Source organism: Sturnira hondurensis, unplaced genomic scaffold, assembly GCF_014824575.4.
Source record: "Sturnira hondurensis isolate 20B ecotype Veracruz unplaced genomic scaffold, ASM1482457v3 Scaffold0004136, whole genome shotgun sequence".
NCBI lineage: Eukaryota > Metazoa > Chordata > Mammalia > Chiroptera > Phyllostomidae > Sturnira > Sturnira hondurensis.
Genome location: NW_028076767.1, coordinates 23,609,039 through 23,622,955, shown reverse-complemented (window position 1 = coordinate 23,622,955; position 13,917 = coordinate 23,609,039). Strand labels below are relative to the sequence as shown.

The 13,917-nt window shown below is 51.1% G+C and overlaps 1 protein-coding gene across 2 annotated transcripts in view; it reads right to left on the bottom strand.

Annotated features, from left to right (window-relative positions):
* Window positions 1–3,183: 3,183 nt before the first annotated feature.
* The window catches only part of DHX35 (DEAH-box helicase 35), a 58,138-nt gene continuing 47,404 nt past the window's right edge, over window positions 3,184–13,917 (bottom strand). For both annotated transcript variants that reach the window (XM_037044060.1, XM_037044061.1), the window contains 4 exons: window positions 13,232–13,313; window positions 11,073–11,144; window positions 10,313–10,424; window positions 3,184–4,386 (listed from right to left, as the gene is read on the bottom strand). In XM_037044060.1, coding sequence (XP_036899955.1) covers window positions 4,342–4,386; window positions 10,313–10,424; window positions 11,073–11,144; window positions 13,232–13,313 — 311 coding nt within the window. In that variant the 3' untranslated portion in view covers window positions 3,184–4,341. The remainder of the gene's footprint in view (window positions 4,387–10,312; window positions 10,425–11,072; window positions 11,145–13,231; window positions 13,314–13,917) is intronic.

Sequence of the window (13,917 nt, the reverse complement as noted above, 5' to 3'; positions counted from 1 at the left end):
AGAACAGCAACAGAAACTAAAAGAGCTTTTTCTTTGTACCAGAAGTACAAGAAAAAAAGTTAAAAACAAATAGAGTGTAAAAAAAAAGACCAAGCAGTTAAAATAAATGTTAAGGTGAAAGTACTTTTTAAAAAGAATATAAAAAGGAAGAAACTTCATGATTTAAAAAGGGGGGAGAATCACGCAGAAGTCAAAGAGAGAGAAACAAAGAGCTAGAGGATGCGCACAGGTGAAAACCAGCCACAGAAAGAAGAGTAAATGCAGTAACAGCAGCTGCTACACACACCCAACTGCACTTAAGAAGGAAGCAGGCAGGAATGCAGAAAAGGAAACCGAGTGACGCACCAGCAGGAGGGTCCAGGAGGGTCCAGGTGCAGTAGCCAGAGGAAGGAAGGAGCCTACCTTTGCATCAGGTAAGGCAGGTCCTGACCTTTGTGACACCGGTCGGCCCGGGAGACAAGAGGCGGCTCAGAGCTCAATGGTGTGTAAAACAATTGAAGCTGCTTCCTCCCCTGACATGCAGGCTGCTCACCTCCTGCTGTGCGGCTGGGTTCCGAACGGGCCACTGACAGGTACCAGTCTGCAGCCCCGGTGGCGGGGAAACCCTGATGTAAGGCTTCATCCCATCGGCCTGGAGCCGGTGAGGAGCCTAGCCCTGGGGCAGCAGCCTTTCACCTGGCTGTGGGGAGTCTGGCGTCACCCCGGGGCCCCTCACCACCATACCCACTCCCTGCTGGACCTCCCAACGAGCCCAGCTTACTCACTGCCTTCAGCAGAACCCACAAGTAGGGGCTGAGGCCACAGGGCCAGGGAGAATGCTGCCTCAGGAGTCTCTTGCGCAGGCAAGGAGACAGCCTGTTTGGACAAGTTCAGTACCACCCAGGTCCACACCAGGTGACACCTCCATGATTACAGACAGCAGAACGTGATCTTGCCAGAGGGAGCGATGACCAGTGAGGACCCAGGAGACCTGCCACGCAGACTCCAGCTCCTCGCCCAGTGTGGCCAGCTGAGTCTGGGGGCATTTAATTGACTACTATCAGTTGCAATGACAGAAATTCCAGAGTTCCATCATCCAGCACAAGCTGGGAGGCCAAGCCAGAACCTAGATGAGTCTGTGGAGAGTGGATACACCTGGCCTTCTCTGAAGGTGCAGTGAGTGACAGACGGGGCCGAGTCCTGCTAATGCAAACCCTTCCAGTTCTGCCAGACAGGCGGTACCCCCGCTGCTCCAAGCCCACGGCAACCCCCGGAGCTCTCGGCGAGGCAGAGGCGCCCTCCCAGGGCAGTGATGCCCGGGGCCAGTGCTGCCTGGGGGCCCGCAGCCTGCCCAGGCGCCCGCCCACCGGTGCCCAGACACGGGGATCTCATCAACCGACAACTGCTCATTTCGAATTGGTTTTTAATAAAGAGACACACAAGATGGTCAGTGTTGTACTTTTCCCAAGGAAAACATTTTTTAAAACTATCATCATTAAAAGAAAACATTTTCACACCAAAACCAGACTAGAGGATGGTCTTTTATGTGGGGTAATTTTGAGTGTCACGGACTGCCTGTTACTACATGTTCCTCATTTGGGAGGGGTCTGGAAGACTCTCGGCGGGCTGGCCAACAGTGGAGGCACCGCCAGAACCTGCTGGGAGTCCAATTCCAACCACTCTGATCACAGTGCTTTGGGGGAACAGAGAGTGGGCCTGGGGTGCCATCTAGGCTCGTGTTAGGGTGCCAACTGTGCAAAATCCCATGTTATCAACTGTCACTCAAATCTGATGCTCCTCCTGCTGGGTCACCCTCCTCCCTGGCCTTGATGTCCTCAGTCTCCAAGGCCCGTCTCCATTCCCAGTGGTGACCTACATCAGAAGCCCACAGGCTGGAGCTGCGGCCTCCCAGTCCCACTCCCAGGTCCGGGAAGGGGTCTCATGGTCATCTAGACTTAGGCACTTCAGCCCTGTGCCTCCTGTCACTCAGCCCTATGAAATGACTGACTAGGAGCCACCGGCACCTAGTCCTGCGAAGTGGAGCTGAGAATGAGGACAGACATGGAACAGTGGCACCCAGGCCACCAAGTATATGCCAAGTATATGCCACCAAGTATTGGTCACAGGCTGTGCTGATGACAGACAGGAGTGTGTGGGGCTGGGGGACTGTGCCACTCTCCGAGGTCACGGCCAAAGTGCAACACTGGGCTGGAGGGGACGGACAGGGAGGAACACAAGCACCATCTGCACATTCACAGGAAGTCTGGTTGTGCCCTGGCCTCTGCGACCTCTGCCACTCACCGTTGTCACCCTTCCCCTGCTCTGGTCTGCCCGTCAGGCCACTCAGGTCAAACACCTCGGCCCCCAACCCTGTGCCGGGCAGGCAGCCAAGGTGCTCGCCCACCCCCTGCCAACGGAGTGAGCAGCAGGGGCACCGGCTGGACACAGGCTGCCCTCCACCTGCTGGGGCACCAAAAAGACGAGCTACAGTGCAGTGGGAGCCTCACCAAGGACTGTGCAAAGCCACACGGCGCCCAAGGGGACCAACTCTGGTGGAACTACTTGGGGACAGCGTCTATTGCGCTGACAGGCCCTGATGGCCGTGGTCCCATCGGGACATCACTCCCTCACAAGGTGGTGGGTCTCCGGACACACGTATAGGCTGTGACCGCAGAGTGACAGTGAAACATTCTCTCCGTACATTATGGACTACAGCGTCACACAGCGCACGGCTCGGGACTGCCCCGGGCGCAGCAGCCCCGTGGAGGCAAGCACAGGACACCCCCAGGTCGGGGTGGCCAACAGCGCTGTGCTCCCCGAGGCCGACCCCAGGCCATGCGTGTGGCCTCGCCTTGTGGATCTCTGGCCTCGCCTGCAAGGTCTGGGTCCGGCACCTTTCCCTCCTTCCACCCCAACAGCTAATTAGGATCAGCCGCCCGACATTGGACTTTATATGAATTAGGCTTCTGACCTCTCCACAAGAGATCCCAACGGGAAACTGGCATCTTGGAGACTTCACATTTAAACCACGTCCCATGGTTTGCTCTCGCAAGGCCTGAGGCCATTTGGTCACGTGGTCTTGGTTGAGGGGACTCCCCTGGTCTATGTGACCCCAAAGGCTGCTGTACGCTACAGCATCGGGTTTCTTAGCTAATGTCAGGCCCTCACTGGGCGGAATGAAGTGGCCCATTTTAAAATACAGACCCTGGGAACCAGGATGGGAGGGAATACATTTACTTTAGGTATAAAGGTTTGCTACTGTTAACAAGTTATCACTATTATTAACATTTATAAAATGGAAATAAAAATGACATGTGTTTGGTGCCAAAGTGGCACGTACAAACTAAGGCCAGTACAAAAATAAATTTTCGAGCTACATGGTTTTGAAATAAATGTCACTGAACAGGATGGGGACAAAGTCTGACTGGTCACAGGCTGAAGTGTGAATACCGGAGCGAAGGAGCCCCGGACAGCGATGTGACCAGTGCCCGCCGGGAGGGCCGCCCCTGCTCTCCAAGGACGCGGCAACGAACAAACACAGATGTGCAGGGCATGTTCCTGAGCTACAGAAGCTTCGCGCCTCTGCGCTGTTGTGCATTCCTGATTCGGAGGCCCCAGCGGGCGAAACTGTCAGCTGGTGATGCTGTCGGCAGGGAAAGCTGAGCCCACTGCACAACAGGGAAACCTGTGCTAACAGATGAACGGCGCACCAGTCCTCTCTGTCCATCACCCGTCCTTGCGAGTCTTCTGCCTGTAGACAGATGTGGGCAAAGGGGAAACCAGAAGCCCCTTGGTTTGGGGAGCCCCTGTGCCGCCAGACAAGCCCCGTGGTGACCCTGGCAGAAATCCGCAGCGTTTCCCGGATCGCGCCCCTCTGTGGGCACACACTTACTCCCACCTAGCAGCTGGCCTCGCTGGTCCGCACAGCCATGGCCCCTCCAGGGAAAGCAAAGCCAGCCCAGCAAACTCTCGGGGCAGCCAGCGTGGTGCTGCAGGTGGACTGGCTAACTTTCCCCCTCATTCCCCATTAAGCTAGGCCAGGGGGCAGGACAGACTGCCTGTTGGAAGTGGCATGGTGGGCCAGTGAGTGTGCCGACTGACCAATGAGCAGAGCCCTGCCAACTCGCGCTCTGCTGGGTGCCGTGTGGCAGCGTGCCTGCCCGCACACAACTCCTCCACAATCCCAGCGAGGATGCAGACGCGGAGGGGAGCGGGAAGAAGGGACTAATGCACAGGAGGCGCCCCGGTCGAAACAGCTAAAGGTCCCACAGGAGCAAAGGACAGCTCGCCGTCCCTCGCAGCTAGGGCAGCAGCACAGAGAAGAGGGCCCCACGCAGCCCCGTGGCCACAGCCCAGATCTGCTCACTGGTCCTGGACCTTGGCCCGTTTGGCTTTTAGGGACAGGTGCTGCAAGAGAGGAGAAAACGTCATAATTGAGGGTGGTCGGACAAAGAAACCAGGCTTCACCACAATCTCCACACACAGGACCAGACCCAAGTTTCCATCTGGTTCATGCCCTCTGGGTAAACGCCGGGCTCCCAGGAAGGAGTCTGCAGGGAACCAGCGCCAGTGGCCAACAGAGGAGATGGGCCTGTGGTAAGCCACAGCAGCCCAGGGCCCAGCCCGCCGGGGCTCAGTCGGGGCCCACGGGCCGTGCGCACAGCACTGCAGCTGAACTCCTTAGCTCAGGGGACAGGGCTCAGGCCGGACATCTCGTCAAGTTTCCACGAATCCCTTAAGGGTGGTTGAGGAATGGAAATGAGGAGGTACGTCATTTTAGTGGGTGTCTCGAATGCGGGCACCTATGCGAGGCAGGGAAGACGCACAGGAAAAGGATACCCCCTAGTGACACGGCACAGGGTACAAACTGAGTTTTTAATAAATGACTTGGTTCACTGAGGTAGCCCTGGACGCCCTTAATGGTCATAAACAACCAACCAACTGCCATCTAAGGTGCGTCACCCTGCCACGCAGCGAGATCTCCACCTGAGGAATTGCCACCCTGGCCACGAGGCAGCGGTCCCCACGGCCGGCAGAGAACTGCAGCCCTGGGAGAACGCAGGGTGCAAGGGAAGACGACACGCCATCAAGCATGACGAGAGATGGCCAAGTGGGCAGGACACGCATGTCGATGAGCTAGAACGAGGACCTTCCTAACCGAGTACATCCAAGAAAGGACTGGTATAGGTTCTGGCTCGGAGGATTTTCCCCAGAGTCCAAAGATACCTCTGAGAATCAGGAAAAAAAAACTTTAAGGACTGAAAGGCAAATCTCCGAACAGGTCACCCTGTTTTTCTCCCCGACTACTGATCTTGTTGAACTCTCTGAATCCTCTCACTTCACCTGATGTGACCCCAGAATTGACATTAGACGCCCCGCAGCCTTCGCTTGGGAACAGATGACATCATGGAGCCCATGGGACCATTTTTGGTGCTTGTTTCTGGGAAGAATGCTGAGTATAAACAGAGCTGCCTCTGGACCATTGCAGGCCTCTTTACAGCATGAGTGACACTCTGAAAAACAACGGTAATGGGAAGTCACCGAAGGTGCCAGAAAGAGAGCCGGGCATGGTCAGTGAGCCCTGGGTGCTCACGAGGCACTGCGCTGCGTTCAACAAATGAACATCCACCCCGAGTGGGCGGCCCCCGGGGTCTGCAGGGCTTTTGGAGGAATCAGTTAGCTTTGGACTAACAAGTCAGTAGCAGAAGTACCTTTGTGCTGTTTAGTTAAGGAGGGACTGAGGTTCTTAGGGAGTTTCAGGGCCCTCGCCTGTACAATGAAGTTGGGGTACCAGGTGATTCCTCAGGGCCCTGGCCTCTCTAAAAATAACTGATCACAGTGACCAGAGTAGAACTGGTGACCTGAAAAACAAGCATTTGGAGAGAAAAGACAAATGCAGGAATCTATGGCTGCCATTTTTCTTCCTGGGGCTATTCACTCTTAACTCTGTGGGTTGGACCTAAAGAAACTGTAACTCTTGAGCTGAGAAGGGAAAAGAACTCAACTTTTAGGTTCATTCTGTTCTCCAAGAGCCTAAGACAACTTTGTCTCCTTCCCTAGATGCTTGCCCCTCATCCCTTTAACGAGCACCCTCACAGCTGGGCCACGCTTCTCAACCGCCACCTCTCATTTCGGATCGCTTCTCTTGCACTTTGCAGCCGAGATGTTCTGAAGGAAAAGAGTTCCTTCCACTTCTGGGCTGTTCCCATGAGACCGACACAGCAGAGACCACACACTCTGCATTGTTCCCAGTCCCTGCCACTGGTCTCATGTCCGGCTGCGCTAACTGATGAGGTCTGCATGAAACGTACTTTGTTTGGTTGGGTAAGATTTAAGTATTATAACAAGACATTTAAAAGACAACTGCCCTTTCCACTGCGAGAGGGGGATGGGTGAGAAGATCCCTCCGTGCACAGGGTCACAGCTCCGTTGTCCCCAGGAGCTGAACACGTGGAAGAAGGGAGGAGGCAGGCTGTGGCGCCTAGGCTGCTGTGTCTCTGCTGATTGCTGCCGGGCTGGAACCCAAGCCCAGTGCGAACAGATTTCATACTTCTTTCAAGAGGAGCCTGAAGTCAACATTTAATGTGAAATCTCCCAATTTTTAAATGCTCCAGTCAATCCAAATTTGGGGTTGAAAACACTGCAGTGTGGTTATAACCCTGATGAAGTTACAGGTTTCAGAATTTCCCTTCTGTGGTAAATGATGGTGAAACTGGGCAAAATATTGATGCAAATGTTTTCAGGTACTGGGCAACAACAGACAGCACAGGGCTGAAATCCCTCAGAAAAAGGAAATGCTCAAAGTGAGCTCTGTATTCGTCCCAGGTCTCTGCCTGGTTCTCCAAACCTTGGCACCCAGACGTAAACCCTGAACAGAGAACAGTGCTGCTGGGCAGAGGAGACAGGCCAGAGGCAGCTGGAATTTGCAGGACAGCTCCAGAAATCTATGTGGGGTTCCCTCAAGTCTTGGCTGAATGCTAAGCTGCACGTGAGCAAGCCCAGGGTCGACGAGGCTGGCAGACAAAAGTCCCCAGGGAGTTGTGAGCTGGTACGGGGTCTGCAGGCCTGTGCCGCGCTGGAGACGCCGGGGTTCTGCCCGGAGTGCAAAGGCCTCACTGGACAGACTGGGCATTCAGGTGAGACATCAACCAGGTCACCATGTCCTAGGAGTGCGGCTACTTCAGAATGGCCCCATCAGAGACTAAAATCAGTCCTCAGTGAAATGAAACTAATCTGCCGTTATTAACTTTCTACTAGGAAAAAGCTCAACGTTCTTTTAAGAAAAAGGCAACCAAATCCAGACTCTCTGGAGCGACACAGCATTTATATGGTCCGGCATAAACAACAATACTAAAGAGGCAGAAAAATGAGACCCATAACATGGAGGAAAAAAATCAAAAGATGAAATAAACCAGAAATTGCCCAATATGTTCAATCAGTAGACAAGCCCTTTAAACAGGAATGGGCAAAAGTAGGTTCACAGTTGTTCATGTGGAAATTAATAATAATGCAAGGACTAATACAATCATTGGTAAATAATACAAGGAATAATAAACTCTGTGTCTCATGTAATCACAGCTGTAGGCCTCTTTCTGGCTCCCCCTGTATAATATGCTAGACGATTTAAAGAAAAAGATGGACAGAATGAGTGAACACAAAGAGACTCTAAACAGGAAAATAAAAAATTAAAGAACCAAATGAAAGTGTGAGAACAGAAAATACAAAATGAAATATTCTTTGGATGGGCTTAACAGCAGGCCGGACACTGCAGAAGAACTGGCCAGTGAACGTCCCTGAATACAGGGAAGAAAAACTCTCCAAACTGAAGCACTAAAAACAACATCAGAGCCTCCACAACACGCAGGACAGTGACAAGTGCTCTAAAATGCATGTGACTGGAGTCCCAGAACCCTGGCACGCAGTTCATGAGGCAGAAAAAATATTTTAAGGCATAATAATCTCAAATCTCCCAAATGTGATAAAAATGAAACATCGGCGCACAGATCCAATCAGCTCAACGAACCCCGAGCAGGAAAAACAAAGAAAGGCACAGAACAGGTCCACCTGCTGAAAACACAAAGGTGAAGAAAAAACTTCAAAGCGGTCACAAGAGAACAAAGACACATCACACACAGAGGAGCAACAATAAAAATGACTAGCTTCTCACAGAAACAACTCAAATGTAATTACTCAGACAGTAATGACATGAACTCGTGTTGTCATTAAAGTGCTGAGTGAAAAAAAACAGAACAGACGTGCACCCTAGAAATCTGTATACAGAAAAAACATCTTTTTAAAAAAAGTTTTATTTATTTATCTTTAGAGAGGAAGAGAAGGAGAGAAATATCAATGTATGGTTGCTGCCCCTGAGTCCCCTGCTGGGAACTGGCCTGCAACCCAGGCATGTGCCCTGACTGGGAATCGAACCACAATCCTGTGGTTCGCAGGCCTGTGCTCAATCCACTGAGTTACACCAGCCAGGGCAGAAACAACATCTTTCAAAAGTAAAGGTAAAACAAAGATGCTCGGACACAGGAATGTGAGAGGGTCTCACTAGCGGGTATGCACGAAAACGAGCACTAGAGGGAGCTCTTTAAGAAACAGACCGGAGACACCCAGATCTGTGCAAATGCATGGGGGTGATGAGAGGGTGAGCATGTGAGGGACACAAAATACTTTCTTTTTCTTGTTTCTTCATTTCTTTAAAAGGCAACTGTTTAAAACACAAGGAATAAAATATATGTAGAAGTAAAATATATGTAGAAATAAAACACAACATTTAAAAATAAAATATGTAGCCCTGGCTGGTGTAACTCAGTGGATTGAGCACAGGCCTGCGAACCACATGATCGCGGTTCGATTCCCAGTCAGGGCACATGCCTGGGTTGCAGGCCAGTTCCCAGCAGGGAACTCACGAGAGGAAACCATACATCGATACTTCTCTCCTCTCCTTCACTTTCCCTCTAAAGATAAATAAATAAATAAAGTCTTTAAAAAAATAAATAAAATATGTAGAAAAAAGTGACGTATGTGACAATACAGAAACAAGCCATATGAAGAAATAACACACAATAACAAACGTAGAATTAAAATATCCAACAATAAGAGCACAAAGAACAGGATGAGGAAGTGAACTATCTAAGCTTCTTACATTGTCAGCTAAATAGTGTGATACGTGTTCAAGGTCGACTGTGATGCATTGAGGATGAGGATGCATATATAACGCCTAAGCCACCCCAAAATCAAGAAGCATAAAAGGCCATTAGAAGAGACAACACGGAACACTAAATAATCTCACTAATTCAAAAGCAGGCACTAAAAAAAGAACAGCATAAATTGGACAAATAGAAAATAAACAGCAAAAGAGCAGACTTAAACCTAACTGAAGCAATGACTCACTGAACATGAAGGGACTAAACACATCAGTTAAAAACACAGTGCGGGCCCTGGCTGGTGTAGCTCAGTGGATTGAGCACAGGCCTGCAAAGCGAAGGGTCGCTGGTTCAATTCCTAGTCAGGGCACATGCTTGGGTTGCAGGCCAGGTCCCCAGTAGGGGACACATGAGAGGTAACCACACATTGATGTTTCTCTCCCACTCTTTCTCCTTCCTGTCCCCTCTCTCTAAAAATAAATATATAAAATGTTAAAAAACAAAACACAGTGCGGGACAGAACAAGTCTCTGGGCTCTATTTAGCCAGAAAGTTTGTGAACTCTGATTTACCTGTTTTCATGCCAGCCTTCCACTATAATTACCTCTAGATTAAAAATTTTCCTAGAAAAAGCTGTGACTTGTGTGTGTGCGCACAGTGAACAAGCAATATTTCTTGTAGAAATGAAGAACACGAAACTATGACTTGTTCTCCAAGGCTCACACCCTCACCGTCCCGGGAGGCCTGCCTGGAGGAAGAGGATAAACACACAGTAGCGCCCATGCTCAGCGTCAGCTGGCACCAGGCTGAAACCCCCGGTGTAACTGGTACACCTCCTACAGTCCCTTGAGGCAACCCTCGTCAGAGAACACTTGTGCCACTCCTTGTGAATGCGATCCACAGTGCGACAGACTTTTCTTTTACAAATAGTGCAGAAGAGCAGAGGATGAAAGAGCTGGAGATTCATTCTCTTTTTTGTCTCATGCATTCTTTTTAAATGCGCTTCACTATGAGCGAGTGGTAGAGAGCTTTTACCCAGAATGGTCTGGGGACATGGTAATAATGGCCATGTCCCCTATGAGCTGCTGGGGGACATGGCACTGACCTGGAGAGTCAGTGCGTATCTAGAATACGAAGAGGCGGGTTCACAGGCAGTTTTGGGGGCAGACTGTTCACGCCTACCGTTCCTTGTTGGTAGAAGTGTGGAGCCAGCTCCAGCAGCCAGGCAGACTCAACAGCAGTCACATCTCTCATGTAATATTTGGAGGTTTGTATGACTTCGTTGTAGATAACCCTGGAACAAGAGGAAGCATGAGGTAATTTCCTGTACCTTGTGATGAGAAACAGGAATCACAACAATTAGAAATGATGCATTTTCCCCTTCACCTTCAACAGGCACCTATTCTGTGTGCCAGGCACCGCACTAAACAAACGCATGGATGCTGCTCACCGAAGCCTCGTGGCCTGAGTGGTGGGTAAGAGTGTGTCCATCCACGGGGGAGGCGCTAAGGCCTACGTGCCTTCCGGAACACCTCGGCCATCCCTGACTGCCCTTGGCCTTGAGGTCCCAACGCAGCCCTTTCTTTATACAGCACTCCATGAAAGCCCTTCTCCTAAGGTACTGGCGTCTGTTGGTGTCTGTCTCTCCCTCCGAATGATGAATTCTCTGGGACCTGAATTCATCTCCACACAGCTCTGCAGGGTTAAGTACCTGGTCCAAGGGCAAAGCTGAATGTTTGCTGAACGGCTGAGCGAGCAGAGGGTCACCACCGTGCTCAAGGAGAGCTCTGATAGAGCAGAATTTCTACGAACGGCCCAGCACAACCACGTCAACTACCGTGTGCTGGGCGCCTGTGCCAGGCGACAGGGACCCTGACACGAACAAGAACTAGGCCTTCCCTTCAACGCAGCTGCGAGGCGAAGACGCAGGGGCATGGCTCACCAGCGAGGCGGCTTCTCTCCATAGAGGACTGAGGCCGGGTGGATATGCAGCTCATGGTCGTCGCGGAGAGTCCTTGTAAAACACAGGGATTTGTCTGAAGTGGGTTTTAAATACTTACAGCAAGACTTCCCCAGAGACGTGTTTATTATAAAAAACGCATCCAGATTCTACTCCACAGGAACAAGACTATCCTCTCCATCTTCTCCTGGACTCTTTATGAGCTCATCCCCCACTGCCAGTCCAGAAGCCAAGAATAAAAAACGCAAACAATGAAAGTAAAACAACTTGTGGACATTTAGGGAAAAAAAATTTAGAAACATACTGCTCTGTCAGTCTTTGTTTATCTTCTGTAGACTTTGAAAGTAATTTCCTTGGGAACAGAAATAATATAAATTCCGACTTCTATTAAACAAAGTTAAGTATGAAAGATAAAGACTATGGGGGAGGAGCTCCAGTGGCCAAATCCGTTCCCCCGAGGCACTTAACAAGACTATGGGGGAGATAACAGGGGAAAAAGAAAGGTCAGTGCTGCTGACTAGTGTGGCTCAGTGGATTGAGTGCGGGCCTGCGAACCACATGATCAAGGTTCGATTCCCAGTCAGGGCACATGCCTGGGTTGCAGGCCAGTTCCCAGCAGGGGATGCACAGAAGGCAACCCATACACTGATATTTCTCTCCCTCTCTCCTTCCTTTCCCCTCTAAAAGAAAAGTAAAATCTTAAAAAAAAAAGAAAGCTAAGTGTTGATGTATCCATTTCTCTGAGATAATATTTCAAATTCCAACACAGATACAACTCAATTTAATTTAAAAATATTGATGGAGCCCAGAACTCTCAGTCGGATGGACGGCACTGCCCAAACCACAATTACAGAGTTCCTGCAGGTGCCAGAGACGTGCATGTCACGGAGGTGCCCCCAGAGCCACGACCGAGCTCACCTCCAGCCCTGCAGTGCAGCCAGCACCCGGGGGCCCTGAGCTGACCGGCACTGAACTTAGTCCTACAGGGGCTCGCCGACTGTGAAGCCTCTTGGGTATATAGCCCACATTTTGGTCGAGGGCCCTGGAGAAAGAGCTTTTCCAAATGCCAGCAGAAGCTTCGAACTCATACTATTGGAACAGTGGGGCCATCAAAGGGACAACACGGTAACAGTGCCCCCTGGAGGGGACGCCAGGCCCCGGAGCCGCGGCCTCAGTCACAGGCAGCACGGGGTTGGGAGGCGAGCTCGTGTGACGGGCAGCAGAACCGACACCAACAGGCCGGAGCACTTGGTGACAAACAGGACGGCCTGGAGATAAATGCACAGTGCTCTACTGAGGTTCAATCAGTTTGACGGTCCCATCTACTGAGAGACCTGGGTGCCAAAAAAATAAAACACCTGAAGGCGACCCTGGCCTCGTTAACAAAGCCCCATGTCTGGGACAACATGGCTGACCTCACGGTGACAGGACTGTAGTATCTTCTGAGCAGAAAAAGCTAATGACAAAACACCATGTGAAGGAAACCCAGAGAAGGGCCGGGGGAAAGCCGCCGGGCTGCTCCCTTACTAAGCAGCAGATCACAGGATCACTGCACTTCACACAGGCTGCAGCGGAGTCATGAGACTGAAACGGGCTGCGAGAAAAGACAGACTAACAGGAACAATTCAAAGAACTGGAGTGATTTAGTATGGAGTAAAGAAAGCTAAGCCAGAAAATGAAACAGGCTGTAGTCTGCAGAGGGAGGAAGGTCAGGCGCACGAAGAAACACTGGCCAACACCCAAAGCCACCCAACGCGGCCACAACATATCAGGGTGGCAGTGGCTTCGATCCTGCAGTTCTCTAAAAACGTGTGAGCTACCCAGTGACAAAAGCGACTAGTTTGGGGAAGAGCACCTTTAATGGCTCCTTCTAGTCCTGCGATCCTATTACTGGAATGGAGATGCTGCCAGCCTCCTGCAGCACATGGGGGAGCTGGGTATCTGAGAGTCACTTCCATGGAGTTAAGATACTTCGCTTAAAGCTACATAGCTAAACTCAGCTTCAGACAGAGGCACCTTATACACAAGAGAAAACTCTTCAATTTAAAGTTTCTCTCCTTCTCCTGTACATCCGCTGTCTATGCAGTTTGAATCATTTTTAAGATTTGTCCTTTAACAAATGACTCCAAGCACCACATTACCTGTAAGCTCCGGTAGAATGAAACCTCGCTGCATTTGCAAAGAATCCCGAAACGATGCACCTCAGAACCGGATCTGGATCACCTGCAAGGCAGCCAACAGAACGCAGGGTGAGGCCCTCGCCGGCGGCATGCTGTGTGCGCCCAGGCCTGTGCCGTGAGGTTGCATCGCTGGCTGCTTCGAGCCCCCTCGCCCCGTCTCCCCGGCCCCATCCATGCAGGTGTCCCTGCCCTCCTATGAAGACTGCTGAGTGAAACGTGCTGGACTGTCCTTCAACTTGGGGCCCCCAACCCCGCTGGGCCATAGATGCCCAGGCCAACGCTGGGCACCAGAACCTAGGAGAGCCCTCTGCTGGCTGGCCTGTGACCTCGGGAACTCCTTCCTGGGGCAGCATCTGTGGAAATGACGTTGCTTCCCTAAGACACAACCTGGGGCACTCACACTACACTCTTCCCGTGGCTGCAGCTACACTGTGCAATTCTTTAAACATTTCAAATGTCCCATTTTAATTGGTGTCTGTAGTGCTAGAGTAAACACCTCCCAAGGGGAAAGACTCCCCATTAGATGATTCCCACTCCAAACTAGTGTGCCAACAAGACAGCGTCATTTATATGGCTATGACACCCCACATTTCATCAAATCTGAGACTCGCTCTTTTCTACACTCTCCCTCACTGAACCCAGGACAG